The 24,574-nt window shown below is 53.2% G+C and overlaps 1 protein-coding gene across 3 annotated transcripts; it reads left to right on the forward strand.

Annotated features, from left to right (window-relative positions):
* Positions 1–11,187: 11,187 nt before the first annotated feature.
* PARS2 (prolyl-tRNA synthetase 2, mitochondrial) lies at positions 11,188–20,374 on the forward strand. Of its 3 annotated transcripts, none has more exons than XM_046660933.1 (2): positions 11,188–11,254; positions 15,705–20,374. In XM_046660933.1, the coding sequence occupies exon 2, from the start codon at positions 15,734–15,736 to the stop codon at positions 17,150–17,152; it is 1,419 nt and encodes a 472-aa protein (XP_046516889.1). In that variant the 5' UTR covers positions 11,188–11,254; positions 15,705–15,733; the 3' UTR covers positions 17,153–20,374. The 3 variants fall into 3 exon arrangements, with proteins under 3 accessions (XP_046516889.1, XP_046516890.1, XP_046516891.1); XM_046660934.1 differs by having other exon boundaries at positions 11,239–11,254; positions 15,331–20,374; XM_046660935.1 differs by lacking the exon at positions 11,188–11,254 and adding an exon at positions 11,387–11,802.
* Positions 20,375–24,574: the final 4,200 nt, after the last annotated feature.

The following is a 24,574-nucleotide window of genomic DNA, read 5'->3' on the forward strand; positions in this document are numbered from 1 at the left end:
TGTGTGACAGGGTGTGAGAGCTCTCCCTGCAGGCCGCCCCCCCTCCAATTTGGTTGAGGTTTCTTTATTTCCACTGTGACCTGCGACCTTCCCTAGGACGGGAACCCATCTCTTTCTTCTGCTTTCCCAAACAGACAAACTGAATTCAAGGCAGTCTGCTAGCAAAATTGGGAAGTTGGTGACGTTTGCTGCTTCCCCAGGCTTCCCAGTTTGTTTCCTGCCTTGCTTTTCCTGTCCCCAAGGTCATGTTTTTCCTCCTGCATTGCCTCCCCTTCCTGTCAAACCTTTTCAATGACCTTCCTTTCTGATAATCTCATTCACACTAATTGTATAAATGACTAATGAACACCCACCAGATCTTCTCTCAGAGGTGTCTGCATACCATCCAAAAGCCAAAAAGAGAAAGGAAACCCCATTTCCAGGACTGCGTCCTATGTGCAAGACAGTTTCATAGGTGTGAACTCTGCATCCTCTCACCAGCCCTGAAGGGTAGGCATTATATCCTCGTTTTACAGATGAGGACACTGAGAGCTGAACGAAGGCTTGGATAAGGATGGGAAGAGCCAGGATTTGAACCCAAACTGCCTCGTTGTGCTGCCTCCTGGGACATGGCCTTCCTGGGAGATGTGTTGCCTGTGGTCTAGAGTTGGGCCTGTGATCACTAGCACATCCTGTCACTTCACCTGCTCCCTGCCCCAGTGTACCAGCTCCCCTGCTCCTGGACTGCCTCACCTCTGTGCCTTTGTACATCCTGTTTGTCCACCAGCATTTTTCCTGTAGTTTCCATTCTGAGTGCTCAGCTCAAAAGTGCTTTCTCCAGGAGGTCTTGCCAAATCCTCCCAGCTCTTGTTGATCCTTCCCTTTTATGCACAGATCCATCTCAGGGCATTGTGTCCCACTCCATTGCAATTATTCCCTTCTCCTTGGATGATGATGATTTCAACATGTCTGTTGCCCCCACTTGACTCTGGATTCATTTCAGCAGGAACCACATCTGCTTTGGCCCCGTGGCCTCGCACTGAGCCTGGCACACACGACAGGCTCTGTTTTGGTTGTTGAACTGAGTAAACTCACAGCGGAGGCATGACTACCTCAGTCCCAAACAGGAGACTCCATCACCAGGTCCCCGAGGGCTGAAGTTGGGGCCAGGTGCACAGCCCAAGGACATTTGAGGCCCAGAGCTCAACCAGAAAGCATGGGCTTCCTTTCCATCTCTTCTCCAGCTTCAGGCCAACTCCCCAATTCTGCAACTGGGAAACTGGGGCCCAGATTGGGAAACTGAGGTGAGACAGCAGGATGGGACCAAGGTCAAGCAACGACTTGAGCCTCACTTCCAGACTCACAGACCACAGCCTCTGCCCTCTCAGGGCTGCTGCCCGCACCAAGGTTACTCCTGTGAAGTCCAGGAGGACCGCAGGCTCTCCACACATCCACTCAACAAATTCTTACCGAGCACTGGCCGAGTGCCAGGTACAGTGCCACACTCTGGGCCACTGTGGAGAACAAAACAGACCCTGCCCTTGCCTTCAGGGAGCTCACAGGCTAGACCCCACAGAGCAGCTTGTGAGGGCCCTCGGGGCCACAGTGGGGACTCCGCAAGGCCAGTGGGAAGCTATCAAAGGTTTCAGCTGGCAGGGCTGGCTACCCTACCCCTCCATACAGGCCACACTCATGCCGTGTCAGTGGCCTTTCCAGCAGTGGGGAGGACAGGATGGCTGCCCCTGGGGCTCGGGACCTGGCCCTTGGCCGCCCCTCTTCAGAAGCCACTACTAAGGCCAGGGCTGGCAGTCCCCTGGGACTGTGGCTCCAGCTGGTTGGGGGAGGCGAGTGGGCAGGTGATCTCTGTTTGGTTTCAGCTCTGAGCCCCGCAGAACACCCCTGCCCACTGGGCGGCTGGGAGGACAACTGTCTGTCCCACAGCTGAGGCAGCAGGAGTTCTTAGGGGAACCTGCAGTCCAAGCCTCATGGCCCCAGAATCTGAGTAATGAGGGTGAATCACACCTCGTGCCCACTCTTCCCTCTGCGTCTAAGCACCAACATCAGACAGCTAGACACTCCTCTTTAGCCAGTGTGAGCAAGGCATGTTAAAGATCAAGAAAACAGGTGAGATTTTTCAGTTATAGTTTTCTAGAATCTCAGATTGGAAAGAACCTTAGTCATCACCTCTTCCAGCCTGTCCATCTAGACTGAACTCCTCTCAACAGTGAGTTTTCTGAAAGGAGTGTCTAAACCACTTGCATACCTCTGGAAGACAGGCAGCTCACTACCTATCGAAGGAATCAATCCGTTTTTCACCATGTCTAAGTCTTCTGAGTCTGTCCTTCTATTGACTTGAAATCTTCTTTTCTGTAGTTTCTATCTCCTAAGTCAAGTTCACCTTTGGGGGCCACACAGAACAGACCCTAAGAAGCAGGATGACCTTGAACAAGTCATTTCCCTCTGGCCCCCATTCTCGGTTTCTGTTGTGGCAGCTATTACAGTGTTTGAATTGTTCAGAAGGTGACTGTCTACTCCGCCAGTGGCCAGGCTGAGCTTGACCTGACCTCCCGCTGCCGAGAGCCTGCACAGAGCAGGTGCTGGCAGCTGAAAGCCGAACAGAACGGGGCTTCTCCCGGTCCCTAATCAGGCCCCAAGGGAGTACCCTGTGTGAATGATGGTGGCCGGATGCCAAATGAAGTGAAATATCTCCTTTTCTCAGGCTAACTTTTTTTCTTGTTTAAGGAAGGGGAGGATAATGACATTTAGCACTTTACAGCTCAGCAGTAAAATGAGCAGATGGAAACAGGTCCCCAGCGTTGTGGGCGTGCTTCCAGGGGGAAACCCTCCCCGGCTCTGGTTCCAACTCTGTGGGGCCGAAGTCACTGGCAAGGTTTCCTGATGGGCCACAGCCAGCTCCCTCCTCCTGCCCCAGGTGCTCCCCACAGGAGCCGCTCCAGGCTGCGCACAGGAACGCGGCCCCCACTTCCCGCTCCTTGCCTCTGCTCACCCTGTCCCCCTGCCTGGAGCCCTTTCCCACCTCCCGGGGCTGGTGGGAATACAACCTCTCCAGTTTTGAGATGAGGAGGAGAGGAGGTGGGAGGTGTTCTTGGAGAGACAGTGGTGAGCAAAAACCCCTGGGGCGCTGTGGAAAAGCCCCAGCTGGCCTCTAGGTAGCCACAGAAGACCAGTTTGACTGAGCAGGGAGAGCTCCGCAGGGAAGTCAAAGGAAATCGTCATCATCATCACTATCAAAACTCCGTACTGAGAACTCACCTGGGCAGTCACTGCGGCGCATGCTTCACACGCCTCGTCTCCCTCAACCCTCACAAGCCCGCTAGCTATGTAAAGGCATTGTCTCCATTTTACACATGAGGAAACTGAGGCTCAGAGGTTGAATAACTTCCCTGAGGTCCCTGCTCACTGCCTTGAGTGGCAGGCAGGCTAAACAGTACTCATGAATGGCTTTTTAACCATTTGGGGTTTAGATTACCTTCTCTTCTATCACATACGTTGCTCTGTAAACCGAACACTTAAAAAATCAGAATGCATTTTTCATGTTTCTGTTTCCAAACCAGTCACCAGCTCTGTGGCGGGGCCTGCTCTACTCGAGCATGGAAATTCTTTCATTAACTGCAGCTCCTCTGAGTTCTTTCCTCCACGAAGTCAAAGAAACAAACACGAGAGCCCCTACTGTGGTGGGGCTCTTGTTCCACCTGCCCAGCACCCCTCTGTGCTGGGAATGCTCGCCTCTTCCTCCTAGGCCGCTGCCTGTCCCTTCCCCACCCTGAGTGGTGGGGGGGCTGCCAATCGTAACACCCCGCCCCTGACCACAGATGCAGACAGATGACCCACGTTCGGCCGCTCAGAGTCCTGCCCAGAGAGTTTTCCAACTGGGGGAAAGGGTCAGAAAATACCCCACACCCCCCATCAGCTAGAACAGCTGTTAGAGACTGTCCCTTAGGGCAAGGCTCTGCCGTGGGCATCAAAGATGTGAAGCCCGTACCTTAGACGAGGCGGCAGGTAATTATCTTGCAAGCCCAGCTCAAGTACCACCTCTGTGCCCGCCACGTGCCCTCTCCCCTCAGCCACCAGGTCCCCTAGCAAGCCCCTGCCACCCTCCACCTGACTGGGAGCACTGGGTAGTTGACGCCCCTGGAGCAGCCCGTCACCAATGGGCAATGGAAACTGGAAGACAAATACCCCAGCCTCATCAGGGGAAGGAGGAGATAGGGTAATTCGGAGGCACATTCCACACTCTTTCGCCAAGCAGTCACCAGCTCCTTCACTGTCATACCCTGTATCATTTCCAGCCCGTCCCTCTCTCGCTCCTACATCCGCTGCCAGTGCTTCCTGGGATCACCTCCCAGATAAACTGCTCGCCCTCGAGTCCCGGACCTAGGGTCTGCTTCTGGGGGAGCCCAGCTTTAGCACCTTTGAAGTCCTCTCTCATCCCAAGAGGAGGACTCTGCCACCTCAATACTCCCATGGCACTTTCTTTGTACCTCTCATAGAATGTATCGTGGCCTATCTTGTATTTATTAAGTATAAAACAGAAAGCAATATGCATTTATTGAGAACCAGCTGTGCATCAGGCACTATACCAGGTGTCTGGGGTTCATTCATTCATTTATTCACTAATTAGTTCATTTAACAAATATTTATTGAGCGTTTACAACATGCCGGGCAATGATCAAGGCCAGGGGTTGGCAAACTATGGTCCACAGGCCAAATTTGGCCCACCACCTGTTATTGCAAATAAAGTTTTATTGGAACTCAGCCATGCTCAATTGTTTACACATTTCTGTGGCTGCTTTCATGCTATAACGTGAGTAGTTGTAACAGAGACCATATGGCCTGCAAAGCATAAAATATTTATTTTCTGGCCTTTTACAGAAGAAGTTTGGTGCCCCTTTGTCTGGGCAGCAGGGATGAACATGAACAAAGCAAACAAAAACCCCCAGCCTCTTGGATGGAGCTTACGTTCCGCTGGGGATGGGGCGGGAGAGGCAACGTGGACAAACCAAACGCTAGGTCGGGCGTTTACTGTGTTCAATGGTGATGAGCACTATGGAGAAAATAGAGCAGGGAGAGGACATGAGGAGCGCTGGCCGGGAGGGGTGAGGACTGCAGTGAAAAATCGGGTGACAGAGAGTCCTGACTGAGAAGCTGGCATTCGAGCAAAGACCTGAAGGAGGTGAGGGAGCAGGCCATGCGGACGTGGCAGGGAAGAGCAGCCGGGCAGAGCAGCAGATGAGGGCCGCGCTGGAGTAGTAACAGCAGGTAATCCCGTCTTGAGCACCAGGTGCCAGGCCCTTTCCGGTGCCTTCCATTCATAATCTTTTGTAATTACTTAAAAGTCATCATCTCACTACACACTTAATCTTACAAGAGAATGATCTGAATGTACTTCTATCACTAATATTTATACAGAACTTTCAGTTTACAAAGTTGTTTGCTTGCTCTTCGCAACATTTCAAGGAGATTCCTGCCCCCACTGGAGTAGAGCCAAGGACCAGAAAGGTCAAGTGCCTTCCACAAGTCACACAGCCAGTAAGCGCTGGAGCTGGAGAGCAAAACCAGGTCTGTTTGGATCCAGATGCATACTCCTCTCTCGAAGCCACCAGCTTTGGAGGCCATGAGCCCCACCTCTGTCCACAACACCTCATCCAGCCTGCACCAAGGAGAAAAGGCAAAGGCTTGTTAGAAGGAACTCAATTCCCATCAACCTGCCGAATGAGTGTAACGAGAGAAACAGCTGAGCCACAGCCAGAACTCACAGGCATGCGATGGTGCCCTCCACCCTGGGCCCCTACACTGTGCCCCAGACTTCTGGCCGTGCCCGGTGCTCTGCAGAGCTAACCCGGAGCAGGTGCTTGGAAAGGAGTTGTCGTTCAACAGGTTACTATTGCTGAGGTTTTGCTTTGTTGCATTTTTAGCAGGGCATTCTTAAGAATTGAGAGAATTATTTAGAAAGACATTAATTCAGCAAATAGGTGTTGTGATTTACTGTGTGCAAAATCTTTTTACATGGTAAACAGATTTACTGTGGTGGGGCTAGAGATGAGCAGGACCCGGGCCCTCCCCTCTGGGAGCTCCCAGTCTGTGGGGGTGAAGAGACAAACTCTGTGTGTGCTACATGCCCTACTGCATGCCAGGCACTGTGCCAGCCAGGGCACTTTCATTGATAATAATAATCATCATAATAGTAAACCTTACTGAACCCTGACCACGTACCAGGCACTATGCTGAGCCCTTTCTGTGGGCATCCTCCGTGCATCTTCATCCAGGCTCCATGGGGGGGGGTTCACTACAATTTTAAGGATGAGGCATGTGAGCCTCAGGGAGGTGGAGCATCTCACCCCCAGGCACACAGTCAGTGGGTGACGGAGTGAGGATCTGCACTCAGGTCTGTTTGCCCACCACCCGGACACACTTAGCTGTAACACCCCTCAAAGAGCAAACGGCCAGATGAGCGACTCGGACAAAATTCAGAGAGGAGTGGAGTCCCCACCAATGGGAGCTTCAAGAAAGCATTCCTAATGAGGGGCCTCAGGAGTGGACCTGCAGAGAGAAGGGACCCAGCCAAACAGAAAGGGTCTCTTTGGGTGACTGCTCCCACAACTTTGATTACGGGTCAAGACACATTTGAGACAAATAAGTTGCCACTGGCGGCTGTGAGTGTGGAGATCAGGCTGTGCCCACAGAGACCTGGAGACGAATCCTCTCTCCCGCTTCCACTGGTTGTGTTGAAAATGGACGAGCTCACCAACCTTTCCAAGCCCTGGTTGCCTCATCTGTAAGATGAGCATAACAGTGATATTTATACGTCACGGGGAAATTCTAAGGATTTAATCAGACAGGGATGTGAAGTGTCTAATATGGTCCCTGGCACATAGCGAGGGCTCACGCTACGAATGTGAACAATGATGATGATAATGATGTTCGGTGGCTACACTCTTCAATGCTGAGGAATCTTGAGAAGAAGAGAGGCCCATCTTCCGAGTCCCCTTCCATCTCTAATTATCCTAGACTTAGACAGTGAACGAATGAACAGGTGGTGCGCTCTGTGACCAAGGAGAAGAAGCGCCTGAAGACGGAAGGGGACGGGCGTCCCACACGGCAGCGGGAGTGGGGAGTCCTTCAGAACCCGGGGTGGCAGCAGAATGACGGTTCTTTCCTTATGATGAGGGAGCCATGGGGTCCCCAGAGTCAGAATGGGTTGACGGATGAGCTGGATGCTTCAATTACATCTCTCACTGAATCTTCCCAACGCTCCTCCGTGCTGGTACTATGATTTCCGTGTTACTGATGAAGAAATGCGGGAGCAACCGGCCCAAGGTCACACAGCTGGGAAGCAGCCAGGCAGGACTCCACGTCAAGGCGGCCCTCCCACCTCCAGTCCAGCCTGTCTGGGCCAATCTGGGCCAATGGGGCCGGAGGCGGGGGAGGGACGGGCTCAGGAGTCCATCGGGTGGACTGTCCCCATGGCTTTCCAGATCTGTCCCCTCCTCTCCCACCCTCTGCCCCAGTCTGGGCCATTGCAGGTGCCCCCTATCCGGCCTCTCTCCTCATTTCTTCCTCCAATCTGAGTTCACACCTCACTCAGGCAAAGAAACACAGTGGACCCTGTTCTTCCCTGGCGTAAAACCCTTCTGTTGCCCGCAGGCCTGCTCCCCACACTGGTCAGTGTCCTCAGCAGAGGAGGACGCTGTCTTCCTGGAGCGATAATTAAACTTTTTTTTCAAATTATAACAATTACGCGCTGCAGAGTGGAATGCAAAATGTCCAGGGATTTTTCCAGAAGAGGAGTTGTTTTGGGCTAAGCCTCAGAATGGATGTGTGTGTTTTGGGGCGGGGAGGGAGTATCATTCTTCATGGGAGATGTTTCACTGGCCTCAACAATGAAGAGAAACTCGCAGCCTGGGTGTGCGCTGTGCTCCAGCCAGAACTATCTTGATGCCCTCTTCTTTACATTGCGCCTGCCTGCCCCTCTTTCAGCCTGGGAAGCTCCTAGTAATCCTTTAAGGCTCAATTCCACGTCCCCTCCTCCAAGAAGCCCTCCGTGATCCCACCGCCATGTCCTTGCAGTGCTGCTCCCTCGGCGTCTTGCTCTCCCTCTTCACAGCTTCTCAACACAGGCTGCTGGGACCGCCACTTTAAGAGGCAGCCTCTCCAGGAGCCTATGGGCCACTTGAGGTCAGGGAGTTCACCATGAACGCTGCCTTCACTTGTTCATTCAACACACACCCGGAGCCCCTCTCTGTGCCAGGCCATGGGCTCTGGATTCAGGGATGACTCAGTGTGTCCTCAGAGGAGCTCTAGCCTGAGGTGGGACAAACCATCCATTCATTTATTGCTTGATATATTAAAACAAACAAAAGCAAAACCCTTTGCTGATCCCCAAATGGGCCAGGCTCTCCGCTCAGGACTCAGGATATGAAAAAGAGCAAAACCTGTGCCTGCCCCCAAGGGCCTCCCAGTCTGGCCAGTGGCCAGTGGCCACCACTAAGTGCGTGCTGTGTCCCCAAGGCTGTGGGGCACCAAGGCTGGCCCGGGGTTCTTTTCTTTTGATTTGTTTTTGGGGACAATGAAAGAATGAATGAATGGATTTTTTTCTGGGTTTTTTTTTTTTTCTGTCTTAGGGAACTTGTGGGGTTTTAAGCATGAATGAACTCTGTAAATCAAGGCAACCAATAAATGGCTGATCAACTGATTGACTGAAATGTCACACAGGGAGTTGCTAGCAGGACAGGGCTAGATTCTGGGACTCCCCCACCCTGGACTCTCTCACTGGGGAGCCAGTCCACTCTGACCACGGCCGAGAGAGAGCCTGCTCAAGCCAGCTCCAGGCTGCAGAGCCTCCTGCAAACCCGCAGTAAAACACAGCCGCGGCTGGGCCTGCCTCCCAAGGGGGCCGTGAGCATTAATTAGTTGCCATTGGTAAAGTGCTTTGACGATATGGGGGTGTATAAACACGGCAAGTCATTAGGCCTCTCCACACCACGATGCTCTACAGCCTGGGAACTGCTAATTGAGAAATAATTAACACCTCAGGGTGCAGAGGCCCGACGCCTGGCTTTTCCAGGATTGGAGGGGATGTAATAACGTGCATGGGGAGCAGGGAGAAATATAAGGCTACTTTGGATCCCGAAATATACTGAAGATTATTCACCTCCGGCCGCCAGAGAGGAGCTCCAGTAAACCTTCCACCCTGCGCACCTTGGGGAAAGCCCCACCGCGGGCCTGGGCTGCAGAGGCCCGGGGGCACTCAGGGCAGAGAGCTCAGGTCCAGCCCAGCTCTGCTCGGCCTCCTAGCTGGTGGGCACATGCCCATCGTGGGGTCCACCCAAGCTGTATTTTCCTCAACTGTAAGATGATGACATGGGTCTCCGCCCCGCCCCCCGCCCCTGCCCGGTTGTCTGATGCCTGTCCTCTAGCCCAGCCAATCTAGCTCAGGCTGCGCATTAGGATCATCTGGGGGATTCTGGAGTAGGTGCGCAGGCCCACCCCAGATTGCTGACGAGCACCTCCAGGCTGGAGCTGGGGCACACGTGATTCCAGCACAGTCAAGGTTGAGAACCACTGCTTTGGCCTGTGTGTCAGCCCTGTGTTGGGAGCAGTGGGAAATGAAGACGCAAATCCTACCACGCTCCAGGCTTCCCTCACTCCTCACACCCGCTCATCATTTCCTGATTCTGTGCCTGTGAGTGTCCTGGTCCCTCAGCCTGGACATTCCACTCCTCTTGCACTGCCATCCTTGTCCTGGCAAACCCCACTTGTTCTTCAGGCTCCACACAAAACTCACCTCCTCAGTGAAGCCTTCCTTTCCAAGTGCTCCCATGGGACTTTCTCAGCCCCGTCACACTGCTGATCACAGCGCATTGTTCCCGGCAGATCTTGGTGGGCTGAGAGCTTTCTGGAGCCAGTGTCAGAAGCACCAGTGTCTTGCATCAGGTCTGGTACATTTTAGGCCCTCAGTAAACTACAGCTGTTATTAGTGGGGTAGCGTTACATGATACGCAGCTCCCACCTCAGGGCTTTCGCACTCGTTGTTCCCTGTGTCTGGAACTCCAGATATCTGCAAGGCTCTCTCAGTCTCCTTCAGGTCTTTGCCAAGATGTCACCTGCTCGATGAGGCTTTCCCTGATTGTCCTATATTAAATAGCAACCTCTCAATCTCCAACCATTCCCTTCCCTGATTAATTTTCCTCCATAGTGTTTAACACCATCTAACTGATGGATACCGTTTTTATTCAAAACGTTGACATTTTGTTCATCGCGTATTTTTTTTGCATTTTTTAAAAACTTAATTGCATCATTAAAATACTACCTATCCTGATTACTGGGTTCTTTGCCCCCACCCCTTAAGTTTCACTGTATTGGTTTATTCACTGTCTCCTCTCACTAGAATGCAAGCTACATTGAAAGCAGAGAATTTCGTTTGTTTTGTTCACTGTTCCCAGTTTTTACAACAGTGACTGGTACATGGCTACTGTTCAAAAAATATTTTGTGGGGCTGGGCTGGTGGCGCAGCGGTTAAGTGTGCACATTCTGCTTTCGTAGCCCAGGGTTCGCCGGTTCGGATCCTGGGTGCGGACATGGCACCGCTTGGCACATCATGCTGAGGTAGGCGTCCCACATATAAAGTAGAGGAAGATGGGCACAGATGTTAGCTCAGGGCCAGTCTTCCTCAGCAAAAAGAAGAAGATTGGCAGCAGTTAGCTCAGGGCTAATCTTCCCCCCCTCCAAAAAAAATTTGTGAATCAAAGTTTGCTTTAGTATCTTAAAGACTGTCTTAGGCTTTGTAATATAGGTGCCTTTTTCCAACTATTTAAAGTCATTAAAATCGAAACCCTGTAAAATATGGTAGATTGGACACTGCATTGCCCACTGTTGCCATGGTTACACATCTCCCGCCGCGCGCCTGCAGAGAGTGGGGCGGGCTCTGGCAGCCCGGGTAACGCCAGGCTGAGAACCTCGGCTTTGACCATAGAGTTACACCTCCGCGAATCCTAGAGGGCACTTCCGGAACGGCGCTCTCCTCGTCGCCGCCCAGGCCAATCTACAGTCCTGCGGGGAGCGGGCTCCCTCTCTTCCGCCTAGCTTCCGGAAAGCCTCTCGCGTGCGGCTGGAGCGGGGCGGGGCCGGCCCCCGCGAGCGCGGCCTTGTGATTGGCGAGAAGGGCAGGGGGCGGGCTCGGCCCTGGCGCAGGCGCGCTGGCCTGGCGCGGCGGTCCGGGGGGTCTCTTGGGCTGGTGCTGCGGGGACTGCGCCTGGTGAGCGTGGGTGACGGCGAGGGCGGAGGGACGGGCTGGGGACGGGGAGTGAGGAGAGGGCTGGCCTCTGGGCGCGGAGACCTAGGACCTTGGCTTCCGCTTTCCCACGTGCATCCTGTCCTTGGATCGGGGCGGGGTCACAGTCGCAGAAACTCTTGGCTAACAGTTTCGTCCGTGGTAAAACGAGGGAGGACTGCCTTGTCTACCTCGGGTCGTTGTGAGTGTCACGGTGTTCCTGGAAGGGCCAGCCCTGGAAAGGCCTTCAGGGATCACCTGGTGACTGAGCCCACCTTCCCATTTTACGTGTGGGAAAACTGAGGTCGGGAAAGAGGAGTCAAATATTTGACCAGGGTCGCCCACCCAGTGAAGGCGGAGCCAGTTCTCAGAACCAGGTCTGGGGTTGCACAGCTGTTTTATGCAGCACGGCCCTTGATGGAAACTTCGTGGGAATTGGAGGCGGGGCCCTTGCCTTGCAGGTGTGGCCCTGCGTTCATCCCTGCTGTGTCGTTTGTGTCAAGTGCCCCCATGTCTCTGAGCCTCCCTCTTCTGTAAGTTGGGCATGATGATGATGATAATCGCAAACACTTGTCGACTTACTGTACCAGGCATGTTGTGAGCACTGCAGGCTCAGCTCTCCTGATTGGTTTGCGGCCGTTGTGAGTCAGAACCTTGAAAAGGGCCTGTGCTGGAAGGAGAGTGGGTGCTCTGTAAAAATTTATTGAATGATTGGGTGACTCAGAGGCTCTTTGCCAGAGCCTGAGGTGCAGGACACGTTAGTTACTGTATTGCTTTCAAGGTGTTGTCTCAATAACCTGGAACAACTGAGATAATAGTACTTATTCTCTAGTGTGTAAACTGACGGGTCTGGGGACGGGCACACATTGGGAATTGGGGCAGAGGGCCTAAGGCTCTTATTTGAATTATCCGGATAGTTATCCCATTGCACCCCTCCACTTTGCTCTTTCTTTCCTAATATATTTGATCAACAAACGTTACTAATAATAGCCTCAATATTAGACATTGTGCTGGGCCCTGGAATCTAAAAATATAGGAAACCTCATGAACTCCTAGCTTTATGGAGGAACACGACATCAGACATCCTTCACTCCCAATGTCTGGCCGCAGCAGTTTCTCAAAAACATTTTTGAAAATTAGTCCCCAGTGCAGTAAACTATAAAGGGGTGTGTGCAGGGGGAGCACAGAGAAGGAAGTGACCATCTCTGTCAGGGGTTGGAGGCAGCTTCTTGCAGTACGTGAGCCCTGAGTGGTGAATTGGAGTTCCTGTGGGGAATGTGGCCTATTCTGGGAATGATGAGCAATTTGGGGCACATTCTGGGAGTGGTAGGATAAGAAGCTGGAAGAGGTGTGTTGGGATCAAAATATGAAGAGGCTTTAGTACCATTTTGAGAGAATTATGATGAGGAGCCATTAATGGGTTATAAGCAGGGGAGCAATTGATTCAACTATCTTTTTAATTGTAATATGAAGACTGGACAGACAGGGGTCAAGAGTCATTCAGGTCATTCATTGACAGACATTTATTGAGTGTCCACTGTGTCCAGGCACCATGATGGATGCTGTGGATATAACCTGGAATAAGAGACATAGTTACTGCCCACCTGGACTTTACAGTCTAAATCAGAGTAAACAGTTAGCTCCCACAGTGGTTTTCCCAGTGTGGGCCCTGTGTGGACCAGCAGCATTGGCATCAGCTGGGAACTTGTTAGAAATACAAGTTCTTTGCCCACGCTCCACACCTACTGAATCAAACTCTGGGAGTGAGGCCCCACAATCAGTGTTTTAACAAGCCCTCCAGGTGATTCAGGTGCTCGCTTAAATTTCAGAACCCCTGGGCTACTGTAATGTGGCAGGCAGTACTTAGGGACCAACCCAAGGTTGAGGCAGTAAAGGCCAGAAAGGAGAGGGTGGGCTTGAGAGAAATCTTGGAGACAGAGTCATTTGCATTAGGGGGAGTCAAGGATGAAGGAGTTTCAGGCTTGGGCCACTGGCCTGAGGAGGGACCTCAAGTGATGGAGCCAGGTGTGAACCACATGTGCCTGGCCTCCAGGACTGTACTTTTCTGTGCAGTCACACTAGGGCCCTGTGGCAGTGCCTGCCAAGCTTTTTCAGGTCGTAGGCCACGTGGGAAATGATAATATTTGTACAGTGCAGGGGGTAATGGATGCAGCCACGTGAGGTTGGAGGGGCCCAGCTGGAGGACTTGAGGCTGCAGAGAGCTGGAGTCACCACCTGGGGGAGCCCAGCTTCCCAGAGCTGGGAGGAGTCAGTAACCCGCTCTCGGCTGCTGCGGGGGAGCTTTGCAGAAGAGTAGAGGCGCTCACTAAATTTGGCAATATAAGTCAAGAACCTTGAAAGAGTTCATACCCTTTGACTCGGTAATTCCATTCCTGAAAATCTCTCCCAAATATATAACCAAAAAAACAGAAAAAGACAGGAAAAAAGCCTTCTGTTCATTATAGATTATGTGTAAGAGAAAACTGACTATTCTCTGGTAGTAGAAGAATCGTTTTTGATATAGTCAGTCCATCAGTGGAATGCTGTACTGCCCTCAGGAATGTGTGACTTTAATAAAATCGTAGAGAAACACACGTGCTCATTCACTAGACAGTGCCTGGCAGGCCCCTGCCATGTGCTGAGTGGAGAGCGGGTTACATGTGGTCCTGGCCTGCACCAAGCTGACTGCCTGGGGAAGACAGGCCGCCATGTGGGCAGTGACTCCAAAGAGCGACTGGTGTTTGATAGGGCCTCAGCGGGCTGCTGCAGGAGAAGCTGGTCTCAGGGGATGGAAGTGGGACAAGGAAGCCATTCTAGAGGACGGGATGGTAATCCTGAGGCCTGGGGAGGAACTGATGTTGGTACGCAAAAGGGACAGCGTGTTTAAGAGTGAGTGTGGCACACAGGAGGGCGATTGGTGAGACAGGACCAGGGGGGCTGGCAGCCAGCTCACCTGAGGTGGTGTGCACCGTGAAGGAGAAAAACTTAGACCTGATTCTAAGGGTAGCAGGAAGCTGTTAGAGGACTTTAGGCAAGAAAAACTGTTACTGTGCAAGTTTTGGAAGTGTCCCCTGTGGCTGCAGCGTGGAGAATGGATTGGAGGAGGATAGGGATGGAAGCTGGGAGCCTAGTGAGGAGGCTGTTGGAATAGCCCAGGTGAGTGTGCTGGTGGCCTGGAGCCGGGCGGAAGCTGTGGAGGGGGGAGAGGGGACAGAATGAACAGCACATGAAGCGGGAATGACAGACAGGGCCCAGAGGGTTGTGAATGTGGGCAGAGTGGGTGAAGCCGGGTTTCTGCTTTGGGCCAAGGGTGGCTGGCAGTCCCTTGCCGAGGGATCCCAGCCCCAGAGGGGGAGCGGGTTTGCAGGGAAGATGCTGAGTTCCTCCTGGGGTGCCGAGTTGGAATTCCGTGCAGTGTGTTCTCCAGGAGGCAGCTGCAGAGGCAGGTCTGAAGCTCGAGAGACACGTACAGACTGGAGATGTTGATTCCAAGTCATCAGCACGGGGCCTGACCAGGGAGCGTGTGCTGTGAGGAGGGAAGAGGCGCAGGACATTTAAGGCGGGATGTGGGCAAAGGACAGGGCTGGCCAAAGAGACAGCAGCGGTTGTCTCCAGCCAAGGAATTATAGTTGATTTCCTTTTCTTTTCTTTCTTCCTTCTCTCTCTTTTTTTTTTTTTTTTTTGCTGAAGGAGATTTGCCCTGAGCTAACATCTGTTGCCAATATTCCTCTTTTTGCTTGAGGAAGATTCGCCCCGAGCTAACATGTGTGCCAACCTTTTTCTGTTTTGTATGTATGTGGGATGCCTCCACAGCTTGACTGATGAATGGTGCAGGTCTGTGCCCAGGATCCAAACCCATGAACCCGGGCTGCCAAAACGGAGCATGCCAAACTTAACCACTAGGCAGTGGGGCCAGCCCCTGTTTTCCTTTTCTTTTTTGTTTCTGTTTTTTCCAGTTTTCTATAACAATAGCGAACATTGATTGAGCTCATAGAATGGGCCAGGTACTATTCTAATAACTTTTTATAACTCTTCTAACTTCCTACAATAAACCTACAAAGGAGGTCCTGTGGTGTTACCATCGTGCGGATGAAGAAACCAAGCACACGTGCTGAGCTCCACGGGGTCAGTCAGCAGGAAGCCCACCTGGAATCCTGGCTGCCCGGTTCCAGAGTCTGAGCAGTCACCATGTGCAGCGTCCCCCGCAGTGCGCTGTTATGTTTGTATAAATGGGGAAATAGTGATTTGTTTTTTAATGGCAGTAAGAGCTAAGAGAAGTAATCCTTTGATCTGCTAGGATATTAGAAATGAGAGGATTTGCGTCTGCAAAACCAGGGGCTGTCTTAGAAGCTTGTTGGAGACCAGACCAAGCTGGCTGCCTCATGGTTTCGGAACACAGTTAACACTTATTTCCGCACGACTCATTTCTCTCCAGGCACCAGCGTGTCCCTGTGCCAGGGTGTCATGGAAGGGCTGCTGACAAGATGCAGAGCACTGGCCGCCTGCAGCCGCCAGCTCTCTGGGTCCATTCCCTGCAGGTTTCACCACTGTGCCCCAGGGAGAGGGAAGCGCTTGGTGCTCTCCCGCATGTTCCAGCCACAGAACCTTCGAGAAGACCAGGTGCCCTCCCTGGAGGGTGGATCTGGCGACCTGACCTGTAAGAGCCAGCGGCTCATGCTGCAGGTGGGCCTCATCCACCCAGCAAGCCCCGGCTGTTACCACCTCCTGCCGTACACTGTCCGTGCTCTGGAGAAGCTTGTGCGAGTGATAGACCAGGAGATGCGGGCCATCGGGGGCCAGAAGGTCAGCATGCCTAGCCTCAGCCCGGCAGAGCTCTGGCGAGCCACCAACCGCTGGGACTTGATGGGCAAGGAGCTGCTGAGACTTAGGGACAGACACGGCAAGGAATACTGCTTAGGACCAACTCACGAGGAAGCCGTTACAGCCCTGGTCGCCTCCCAGAAGACACTGTCCTACAAGCAGCTTCCCTTCCTGCTGTACCAGGTGACGAGGAAGTTTCGGGATGAGCCCAGGCCCCGCTTTGGTCTTCTCCGCGGACGAGAGTTCTACATGAAGGACATGTACACCTTCGACTCCTCCCCAGAGGCCGCCCGGCAGACCTACGGCCTGGTGTGTGATGCCTACAGCAGCCTGTTTGCCAGGCTGGGGCTGCCGTGTGTCAAAGTCCAGGCCGGCGTGGGCAGCATCGGGGGCACGACGTCGCACGAGTTCCAGCTGCCAGCGGATGTTGGAGAGGACCAGTTTGCAGTCTGCCCCAGCTGCAGCTTCTCGGCCAACGTGGAGACACTAGACTTGTCACAGACAAACTGCCCTGCTTGCCAGGGACCGCTGACGGAAACCAAAGGCATTGAGGTGGGGCACACGTTTTACCTGGGCACCAAGTACTCTTCCGTTTTCAATGCCCAGTTTACCAACGTCCACGGCAAGCCATCCCTGGCTGAAATGGGGTGCTATGGCTTGGGTGTGACCCGGATCTTGGCTGCTGCCATTGAAGTTCTCTCTACAGAAGACTGCCTTCGCTGGCCCGGCCTCCTGGCCCCTTACCAAGTCTGCCTCATCCCCCCCAAGAAGGGCAGTAAGGAGGAGGTGGCCGCAGAGCTCGCGGGGCACCTATACGACCACATCACAGAGGTGGTGCCGCAGCTTCGCGGGGAGGTCCTGCTGGATGACAGGACCCATCTGACCATTGGAAACAGACTGAAAGACGCCAACAAGTTTGGCTACCCCTTCGTGATCATCGCTGGCAAGAGGGCCCTGGAGGCCCCTGCACATTATGAGGTTTGGTGCCAGAACACTGGAGAGGTGGTCTTCCTCACCAAAGAAGGGGTCGTGGGATTACTGAGCCAAGTGCAGGTTGTCTGAACCCGGGCCTGTCTCACAGCCGTGCCGTCCATTCCAACACCGTCTCTTCCTGCACTCCTTTCCCAGGCTGGTCTCCCCAGAAATGCGGCGGCCCAGGGAAGTTGAGACCGTGTTATATTTATGTTTATATTCCATTGTGGAAGCTGCTTTTAGGAGGCAGAGAGGCAAGAAAGAGCCGAGTTCTCATCATGCCCTTAGGCAAGTTGCCTTTCTCGTCTCAGTTGAGTCCTGGCTGATGGCCGAGGCCCTCCGGCTCTGGCTATCCAGCCATGCGCCTCTTGCTGCATTCGGTCTGGAGAGCAGGCCCACCAGCCCTCCTTCACTTGGTCATGTCCCGCCCCTGCGGGGGCCTCAGTTTCCCCATCTGTGATGTGGGAAAATGGAACTAGATCTATAAAGTTTAATGGCTGTCACTGGCGGGTTCCACAAGAGGTGCATGGCCGGCAGACCTGGTTCCTCTGCTCCTCCGGAGCCTAAGCTACACAGAAGGTTAGTATAATTAGCTAATGGCCCAGAAACACCTCTGGAGACCTGGCTCTGTTGAGGCAGCCGAGCACTGAGACTGTGGTGTGTGGATTGAGCAGAGTCGGCCTACGAGGTGAGCCTTGCACGTCTGTTTGTAACATGGTGCCAGCTGCCATTTCAGCAGTGCGGCAGCTTCCCACCTTGAGACTTTTTTCTTCGGTTTCTACACTCAAAAAAAAAAAATTGGGTGGCTAGAAAAATGTTTTAAACCATTTCTTCTCACAAATATCAGGGATAGCAGGCTTCACGTGCCACTGTGACCTTGTCCCAGGGGCAGAGCTGGATCCTGGAGCCACAACAGGGGTGCATATTAAGGTCTTTGCCTGAATTCTCTGGAAAATGGAGCAGACCCGAGCTGCCCCGGCAGTGCCACCCGCTTTCGTTGCTCCTGCTTACCAGCTCACCCGCTCAGTGTCTCAGCACGCCTGAATCTAACAGGAATCTGTCAAGGCCAAGCTCAAGGCCGGTGCCTGCTGAAGACATGCTGGTGGCCCCTGGAAGTGGTTTTCCCTCTGCCCCAGCACTTCGGTCCAGCACTGACAGCATCCTTGCTGGGTGCACACCACTCACCGTTAGCGACCAGCCTCTTGTAGTTGGTGGTCAGCTCCCTGAGGCCAGGGTCCTGGCTGGTTCCTAGCCCACTGCAGTTCTCGTCTTGGCCACTTGTTCCACCTGCCAGCTTCCCAGCAGCCTGTTAGTGCTAGAGGACCCTCACCCCCACGCTCACACATGAGGTTACCAAGTGAATGTGCGTGACCAGGCCTTAGTGGCTCCAGGCCTGCCATTGGAGCTCTCGGCCCAGCATCCAGGCCAGGAGATGTGGATTCTGAGGGCCGACCCAAGAAGGTGAGATTGTAAAGCAGGGGGTCGTACCCTTGGCTGCACATTGGAATCCCCTGGGTCCCACCAGAGGTTGTGCTCTGGGCTGTGGCCTGGGCGTTGGGCATGGTGAAGCTCCCTGGGGGATCCTAACGCACAGAGTGGATCGAGAGCTCCCGGTGGACAGGGAGCGCCTTCTCTGAGGCCACTTTGTAGCTGAGCGTTTCTCTGGGTAATTTCGGTTGTACATTATCAGACGGATATGAGCTCTCTGCTTGTAATGGTCTCGCCATCATCTGTTGAGGACTGCCCTGTGCCACTGTGCCGTGAGGCACTTTTACGTACCGTTTTCAGACCTTAAAACCGCAAGGTAGGTGCGCCTATTCTCATGTTACATCTGAGGAAACCTGAAGCTCCGTTGAAGCAACTTACCCAAGGATGCACAGCCATAGGTGTCAGAGCTGGAATCCAACTGTTGACCAAAACCTGTGCCCTTCCCACTGCACGGCACGGCCCCTGCCTGGGCAAAAGTGATTGCAGTAAATAAAACTGAGTTAGTTTGTCTGTCTCATCAAATTAGCCTAAAGAAGGTGAGAAATTAGAGTTTGTGTGGATGACTGCTTTAAGTTGTTTTTTTTTTATTTTAAATTTGTGCTCCATAAGCTTCCTTACTTTTGGAAGGCTAGCCTAATGTAAGCACTTTAAAAAGCCAGATTCCAGGAATAGAGAACCAATTAATTTTAAACTCTTCGTAAATGTGTGAGTTATAGAATGATTGAGGACGTTGTGGAATCGTGGAACTTAGATCAGAGGAGAACTCGGAGCCCGCCTGTCCAGCCCTCCTTTCACACGTGGGAAGCAGGCCTGGAGTGGGAATTAACCTGCCGCATACCATCTGATTAGCAAAAGACCTGACTGCAGGCCAGGTGCCATGTCCCCTAAATCGGGCCACCTCCCGTCGATCTTGTTGCGTTGAGATGTCTGGCTGGATCAGCCTTTGAGCTACAAAGCCTTATAGGTGTGAAGCAGGTACCCATCCTCTTTTTTGCAATAAATAGACAAATACGGAGAGTACAGTGATTTGCCCAAGGTCAAGCTGAACTGCAGCCAAGGTGTCCCAGCTGCTAAGCCAATGTTTCTTCTAGAAGCCGAGGCCACTGTGATTTGGTGGAGGATCAGAACCGTGAAGAGACATAATCCTAGATCCACCACTTACCAGGGATGTGACCTTAGACAAATTACTTGCCCTTTGTGTGTCTCAGATTCTTCATCTCTAAGATGCACACGTGGCAATGGCACCACCTCCCATTCTTGTCCGGGGGTCGCTGAGCCTGCTTATATGAAGCGCTTAACCTTAGTGTGCTCTCAGGAATCACCTCCTTCATGCCAGACGGCTTAGGAAGTACGCCCATCGGAGCTCTGGTTCTGCTGGTAACTTGATCTCCAGACTCGGATCTTCTGTTCTCGATATGGTGCTTTTACCTTCCTGGGGAATGCCATCAGCAAGAAGTAAGTAACGCCTGTGGGATGGCTCCACCTCCTTAGGGAGAGACAGAAATATTCGAACTGCATACCTTACTCTTTCCTTCCTAACTTGCCAATGTTACCTCTTGCCGTTAATTGATGAAATGGGGATGCTGGCAAAATAACAGGTCCAAGCAGGTACAGGCTGTATTATGATTGCTCATTCCTTGGGGAGGTCTGGAACCAACCAGCTGGGAAATATTTAGCAGAATAAATACTTGGGGGCAAAGGCTGCTGCATAACAAAACCATTGTGTAAATCTCGCTTAGAATGTAAATCGAGGGCTCCATTAATATTCTGTGTTTTAATGGAAGAAACACCTGCTGGGCCATCAATAAAGGAGCTTTGCAGAGATCTGTTGAAATTGTCATTTCCTTAACTGCTTGAGTGCCGGGCCTGTTCACAGAGTTCCCACCATCCACTTCTGCAGAGACGCCAGAGTGCTTTCTAGGATGGATTGCTGTGCATCCGAGGGCAGGTAAGGCTTTGTGTTAGAGTTAGGAAAAGTTTTTATAATGTGGAAAGTTTTCTGTAATTTGGAAAATGGGAAAATATTTTTATGATGTTACTGCAAACTGAAGGAATATTTGAAAAACGTCAAGGTACTTCACTTATTTTAGAATAATGACTTACATCATAGTGACGCAGGCTGCAGACTCCAGAGTCAGACTACCTGGGCCACTCCGTAGCTGTGTGACCTTATGCCAGACACTTCCTCCTTCCTGCCCTTCCTGTCAGAAGGAGGGCAGCAGTGCCTGGTGCCCAGCAGGTGCTCGGTGAGTGAGCCGCCCTTACATTAGGCCAGGTAGCCCTTTGCACCCAGTAGGTGGTGGATGGTGTGTGGGGCCAGCAGAATGGGGTGGCACCTTTAGGCTCACCACCTTTAGGCTCACCTCCTTCAGGCACCACCACCTCGGTTCAGGGATGGTGGCCACTCCTATAAGCCAGCAGCTCCGAAAGCTGCTAATGAGCTTCCGTGGTTAAAGGTCTGTTGCCCTTGACTAATGAAAACTGTAGGGCCAAGAGAGTGGCGAGGAGGCCCTGACGGTTAATGGTAACTGAAGACACCCCGTTTGCAAGGGTGGAATTTGTTACCCACCCTCACCCAGAAACCTGGTGGCTGGCAGGAGCCCTGTTGGCAGGGTGTCAGGTGCTGTGGGGATTCGGCTGGGGACCCTGGGAGGGCTTTCTGCAGACTCTGGGTTCTTCTGCCCAGGTGGACAGGTTGGGGACCCTGCATGACAGTGAATGCCAGACTTTGCCATGACCTTGGAGTGAGCAGGCCAGGGCCGCTGGGTCTACTGCCAGCTTCTCGACGGCGGGGTCCAGTCTTGTTACTATTAATAGCTCCTGAAGGGCTTAGGGGCATCCCAAATTCAACTTGTGGCTACTTTTCACTAGCTAGCTGACTTTAGGTGAGTTACTTACCCTCTCTGTGCTGCTTTTCTTATCAGTAAAAGGGTGTTGGAAAACTGCTTGCCTCCTAGAGGTGCTGGAGGATTAAGTGAGCCAGTCCCCATGGAACACCTGGAATGCAGCCTGGTTTATCCGACGTGCTCGGTAGATGGCAGCTGCCATTCCCGAGCCAGGCCAGCATTGTACTGCCCCTGACTATGTCCTTCCAGGCTCCTGGCCTTTGCTTAAAGGCCCTTCCACCTCTCCCCACCCCTAATTCCTTCTTCAGCTCCATGGCCCACAGCCATCATACGTGGGGACTTCTACTCCGATCTGATCAGAATTCATCACTCCTTCCTCTGTGTCATCGGTCAGTAATTGTTTGTTGTCCACCTCCTCTGTGTTAAGCAGGTGCTGTGCTAGAGTAAAAAGTACCCGGTTCAGGGTCCTGACTCAGTTTACAGAGAAGTGGGAGGAACCATCCAGTAAGCAGACAATTATAATGCAGTGTGGTAAGCAGTGATCGTGCAGGTGTGATGGGACATGGGATAAGGGGCCAGGAGGGCTTCCTGGAGGGGGCAGCCAGGCGTGATTGAAAACTAGGTGTTAAATAGTAAAGGGAGGAACAGTTGGGAGTGGAGGGTGGGGAACAAGTGGGAGTGAGACTGTTCCAGGCAGAGGGAACAATGTGCAAAGGCCCAAAGCTAAGAGCATGGCAAGATTAGAGAATAATGCGTCATAGATTGAACACTTAGTATGAGGTAAGCTCTGTCCCATGTGCTTCACAGAGATTAATTCCTTTAATCCTCACAGCATCTGCATGAGGTAGGTGCCATTGTCCTCGTGTTGCAGATGAGGAAACGGAGGCACAATGTCTAAGCAAAGCGCCCAAGGCCGTACAGCTGGTGAGTTGTGGGCTGGAATTGGAAGGCAGGCCGCCTGGCTCGAGCCAGTCCTCAAAGCACTGCCCCTCCTGCCCTATGGCTGAGCCGGTCCAGGATCCTGGGCCACGGAGGTCAGGGAGAGGAAGCTGCAGGGGTGCCAGGGCCAGACCCTGAAGGGCCTTGAATGTCACCTGAGAGTGTTGAGGAGGGAACAGGGAGCCACTGAGGGCTTGGGGCCAGGGCGTGGACAGACTTGCTCGTGGCTGTGTCTCCCCTCATTGGAGGAGGTCCCAGCCCAGGGTCAGACTTACCACGTCCACTCGACAGCGTGACCTTGAAGGCAGATGCTGCCTGGTGCACTTTGCCCTAAGCCCTGCCCTTGGTTGGTGCCGGTTCAGTGTGCAAAGCAGAACACGGGGACAGGGACGAGGCGGCAGGTGGGCTCTGGGGCAAGGTGCTTAGGTTCAAATCCTGCCTCTGACACTCCAGTGGAGACTGTGTGCCCCCAGCTCCTTGTTTATAAAATTGGGATCACAGCCCTGAGAGGCTGGCTGCTGGGATCAAAGGAGAGAATTCAGGTACATGGTTTGCACAGTGCCAGAACTCAGGATGCTGGGGCCTTGGCCTTGCCCTGCCTCCTCTCTGGGCCTCAGTTTCCTCATCTGTAAAGTGGGGCAGAGAAGGGTTGAGTCCATAAGGGAGCTGTGACTCGGCTCTGCTGGAGTCCCAGGAATGGGCAGGTGGCCAGGGAGGTACCCAGAGAAAGCCAGGCCCACATGCCCTGCTGGATGCTTCTGGTTCGCAGGCCACCTGTCCTCAGCCCTGCCCGTGAGGAAGGGGAGTGCCCGGGGCCCTTTCCCCACACTCCCCACTTGGCTCAGCCCGCCTGCCCAATGCAGCAGCGGGGCCATGAGCTCTCAGTAAGTGGGGCAGGGTGAACTCGGCACCACCTGGAGCCTCAAGCTGGCTGGGAAATGCCGACTGAGCCAGGAACCATTGAGGGGTAGGGGCGGGGCTGGGGGGCATGTGCGGCCTTCAGGGACCCCTGCTCCCTGCCCTAGCCAAATTCTAGTCCTAACCTCCACAGGCCCGCTCGGAAGTCTGTGCCTGTTCCACTCTCCTGGCAACTAAAGAGGATGGCAGAGGTCAGAGGCAGCGGAAGCAGGGGAGGCCTGGAGCCTTCCTGGAGGAGGTGTAAGCCAACCAGGTTAAGCTTAAGCCTGGGAATGCCGTTGCTGATGCTTGTGTGCCTGCAAGTGAGGCTTTGGAACAGGACTGGTTTATTGTTTTTCACTCATCAGTTCCTTCATTCATTCGTTCATCCGTCCACTCGGCATGCTCACACTCAGCTCCCATGGGTCAGGCCTGGGCACTCAGACAAATCCCCTGGCGCCTGCCCACTGAGAGCCTGCCACCTGGAAGGTTTAGTGCAGCGTTTCTCAAGCTCAGCATTTTCGACAGTTTGAGCAGGTAACTCTGTTGGGGCTGTCCTGTGCACTACAGATGTGTAGCAGCATCTCTGGCCTCTACCCACTAGATGCCAGTAGCACCCCACCATGTTCTGACAGCCAGAAATGTCTCTAGACATTGACAGGTGTCCCCTGGGTGCACCGTTGCCCCTGGTTGAGAATCACTGGTCTAGTGCTACTGGTCTGCAGAGATGTGCCCCTGGGGATAGTTCACCGGACTTAAGAGCCAGTCACTGAGTAATTACGTGCCAGGCACTGGACTGAGCGCCTGGCATACAGCATGTGCACAGAGGCGCCCTGGAGGAGCCTATGGGGGGCACAGTGAATCACTGTCCAGATGGAGGAGGCTCCAAGCAGCAGGCTCTTACTCAGGCACAGCAAGTCAGTGGCCACCAGGCCCCACTCTGGTCTAACAGTCTAAGTCTCTCTTCTCGCCTTCCCACTTCTGCCCCACCCTAGCTAGAGGGAGGAGCAGGGACTGCACGGAAGGTGGAGCGGAAGCTGGCGGATGACCCAGCCTGCCTGCCAGGAGCCTTCTGAGGGCTGTGTGATGAGGAGGAAGGTCATTTAACGACCCTTGTCAGGTGTGCATATTTCGAATGTACAACTCACTCTCATGTGATATCTCACCCCAGCCTCAGTGTCCAGGAAGGGGGCAGGGAGTAAGTCTGTGTCACAGATGAGTCCGGTGGCACTCCAGAACCTGCTTTGCCCTGTGACAGTGAGGTTGGCTGCTCCAGGGAACCCTGCAGTGTGCTAGGGTTGTTGTAACGAAACGTCAGGCCTCTTACACAAAGTGCTGAGTT

This window comes from Equus quagga, chromosome 5, assembly GCF_021613505.1.
Source record: "Equus quagga isolate Etosha38 chromosome 5, UCLA_HA_Equagga_1.0, whole genome shotgun sequence".
Taxonomy (NCBI): domain Eukaryota; kingdom Metazoa; phylum Chordata; class Mammalia; order Perissodactyla; family Equidae; genus Equus; species Equus quagga.

Bases quoted from the DNA above. Each gene is read 5' to 3' on its own strand.
- PARS2 (XM_046660933.1), top strand. From the start codon at position 15,734: ATGGAAGGGCTGCTGACAAGATGCAGAGCACTGGCCGCCTGCAGCCGC.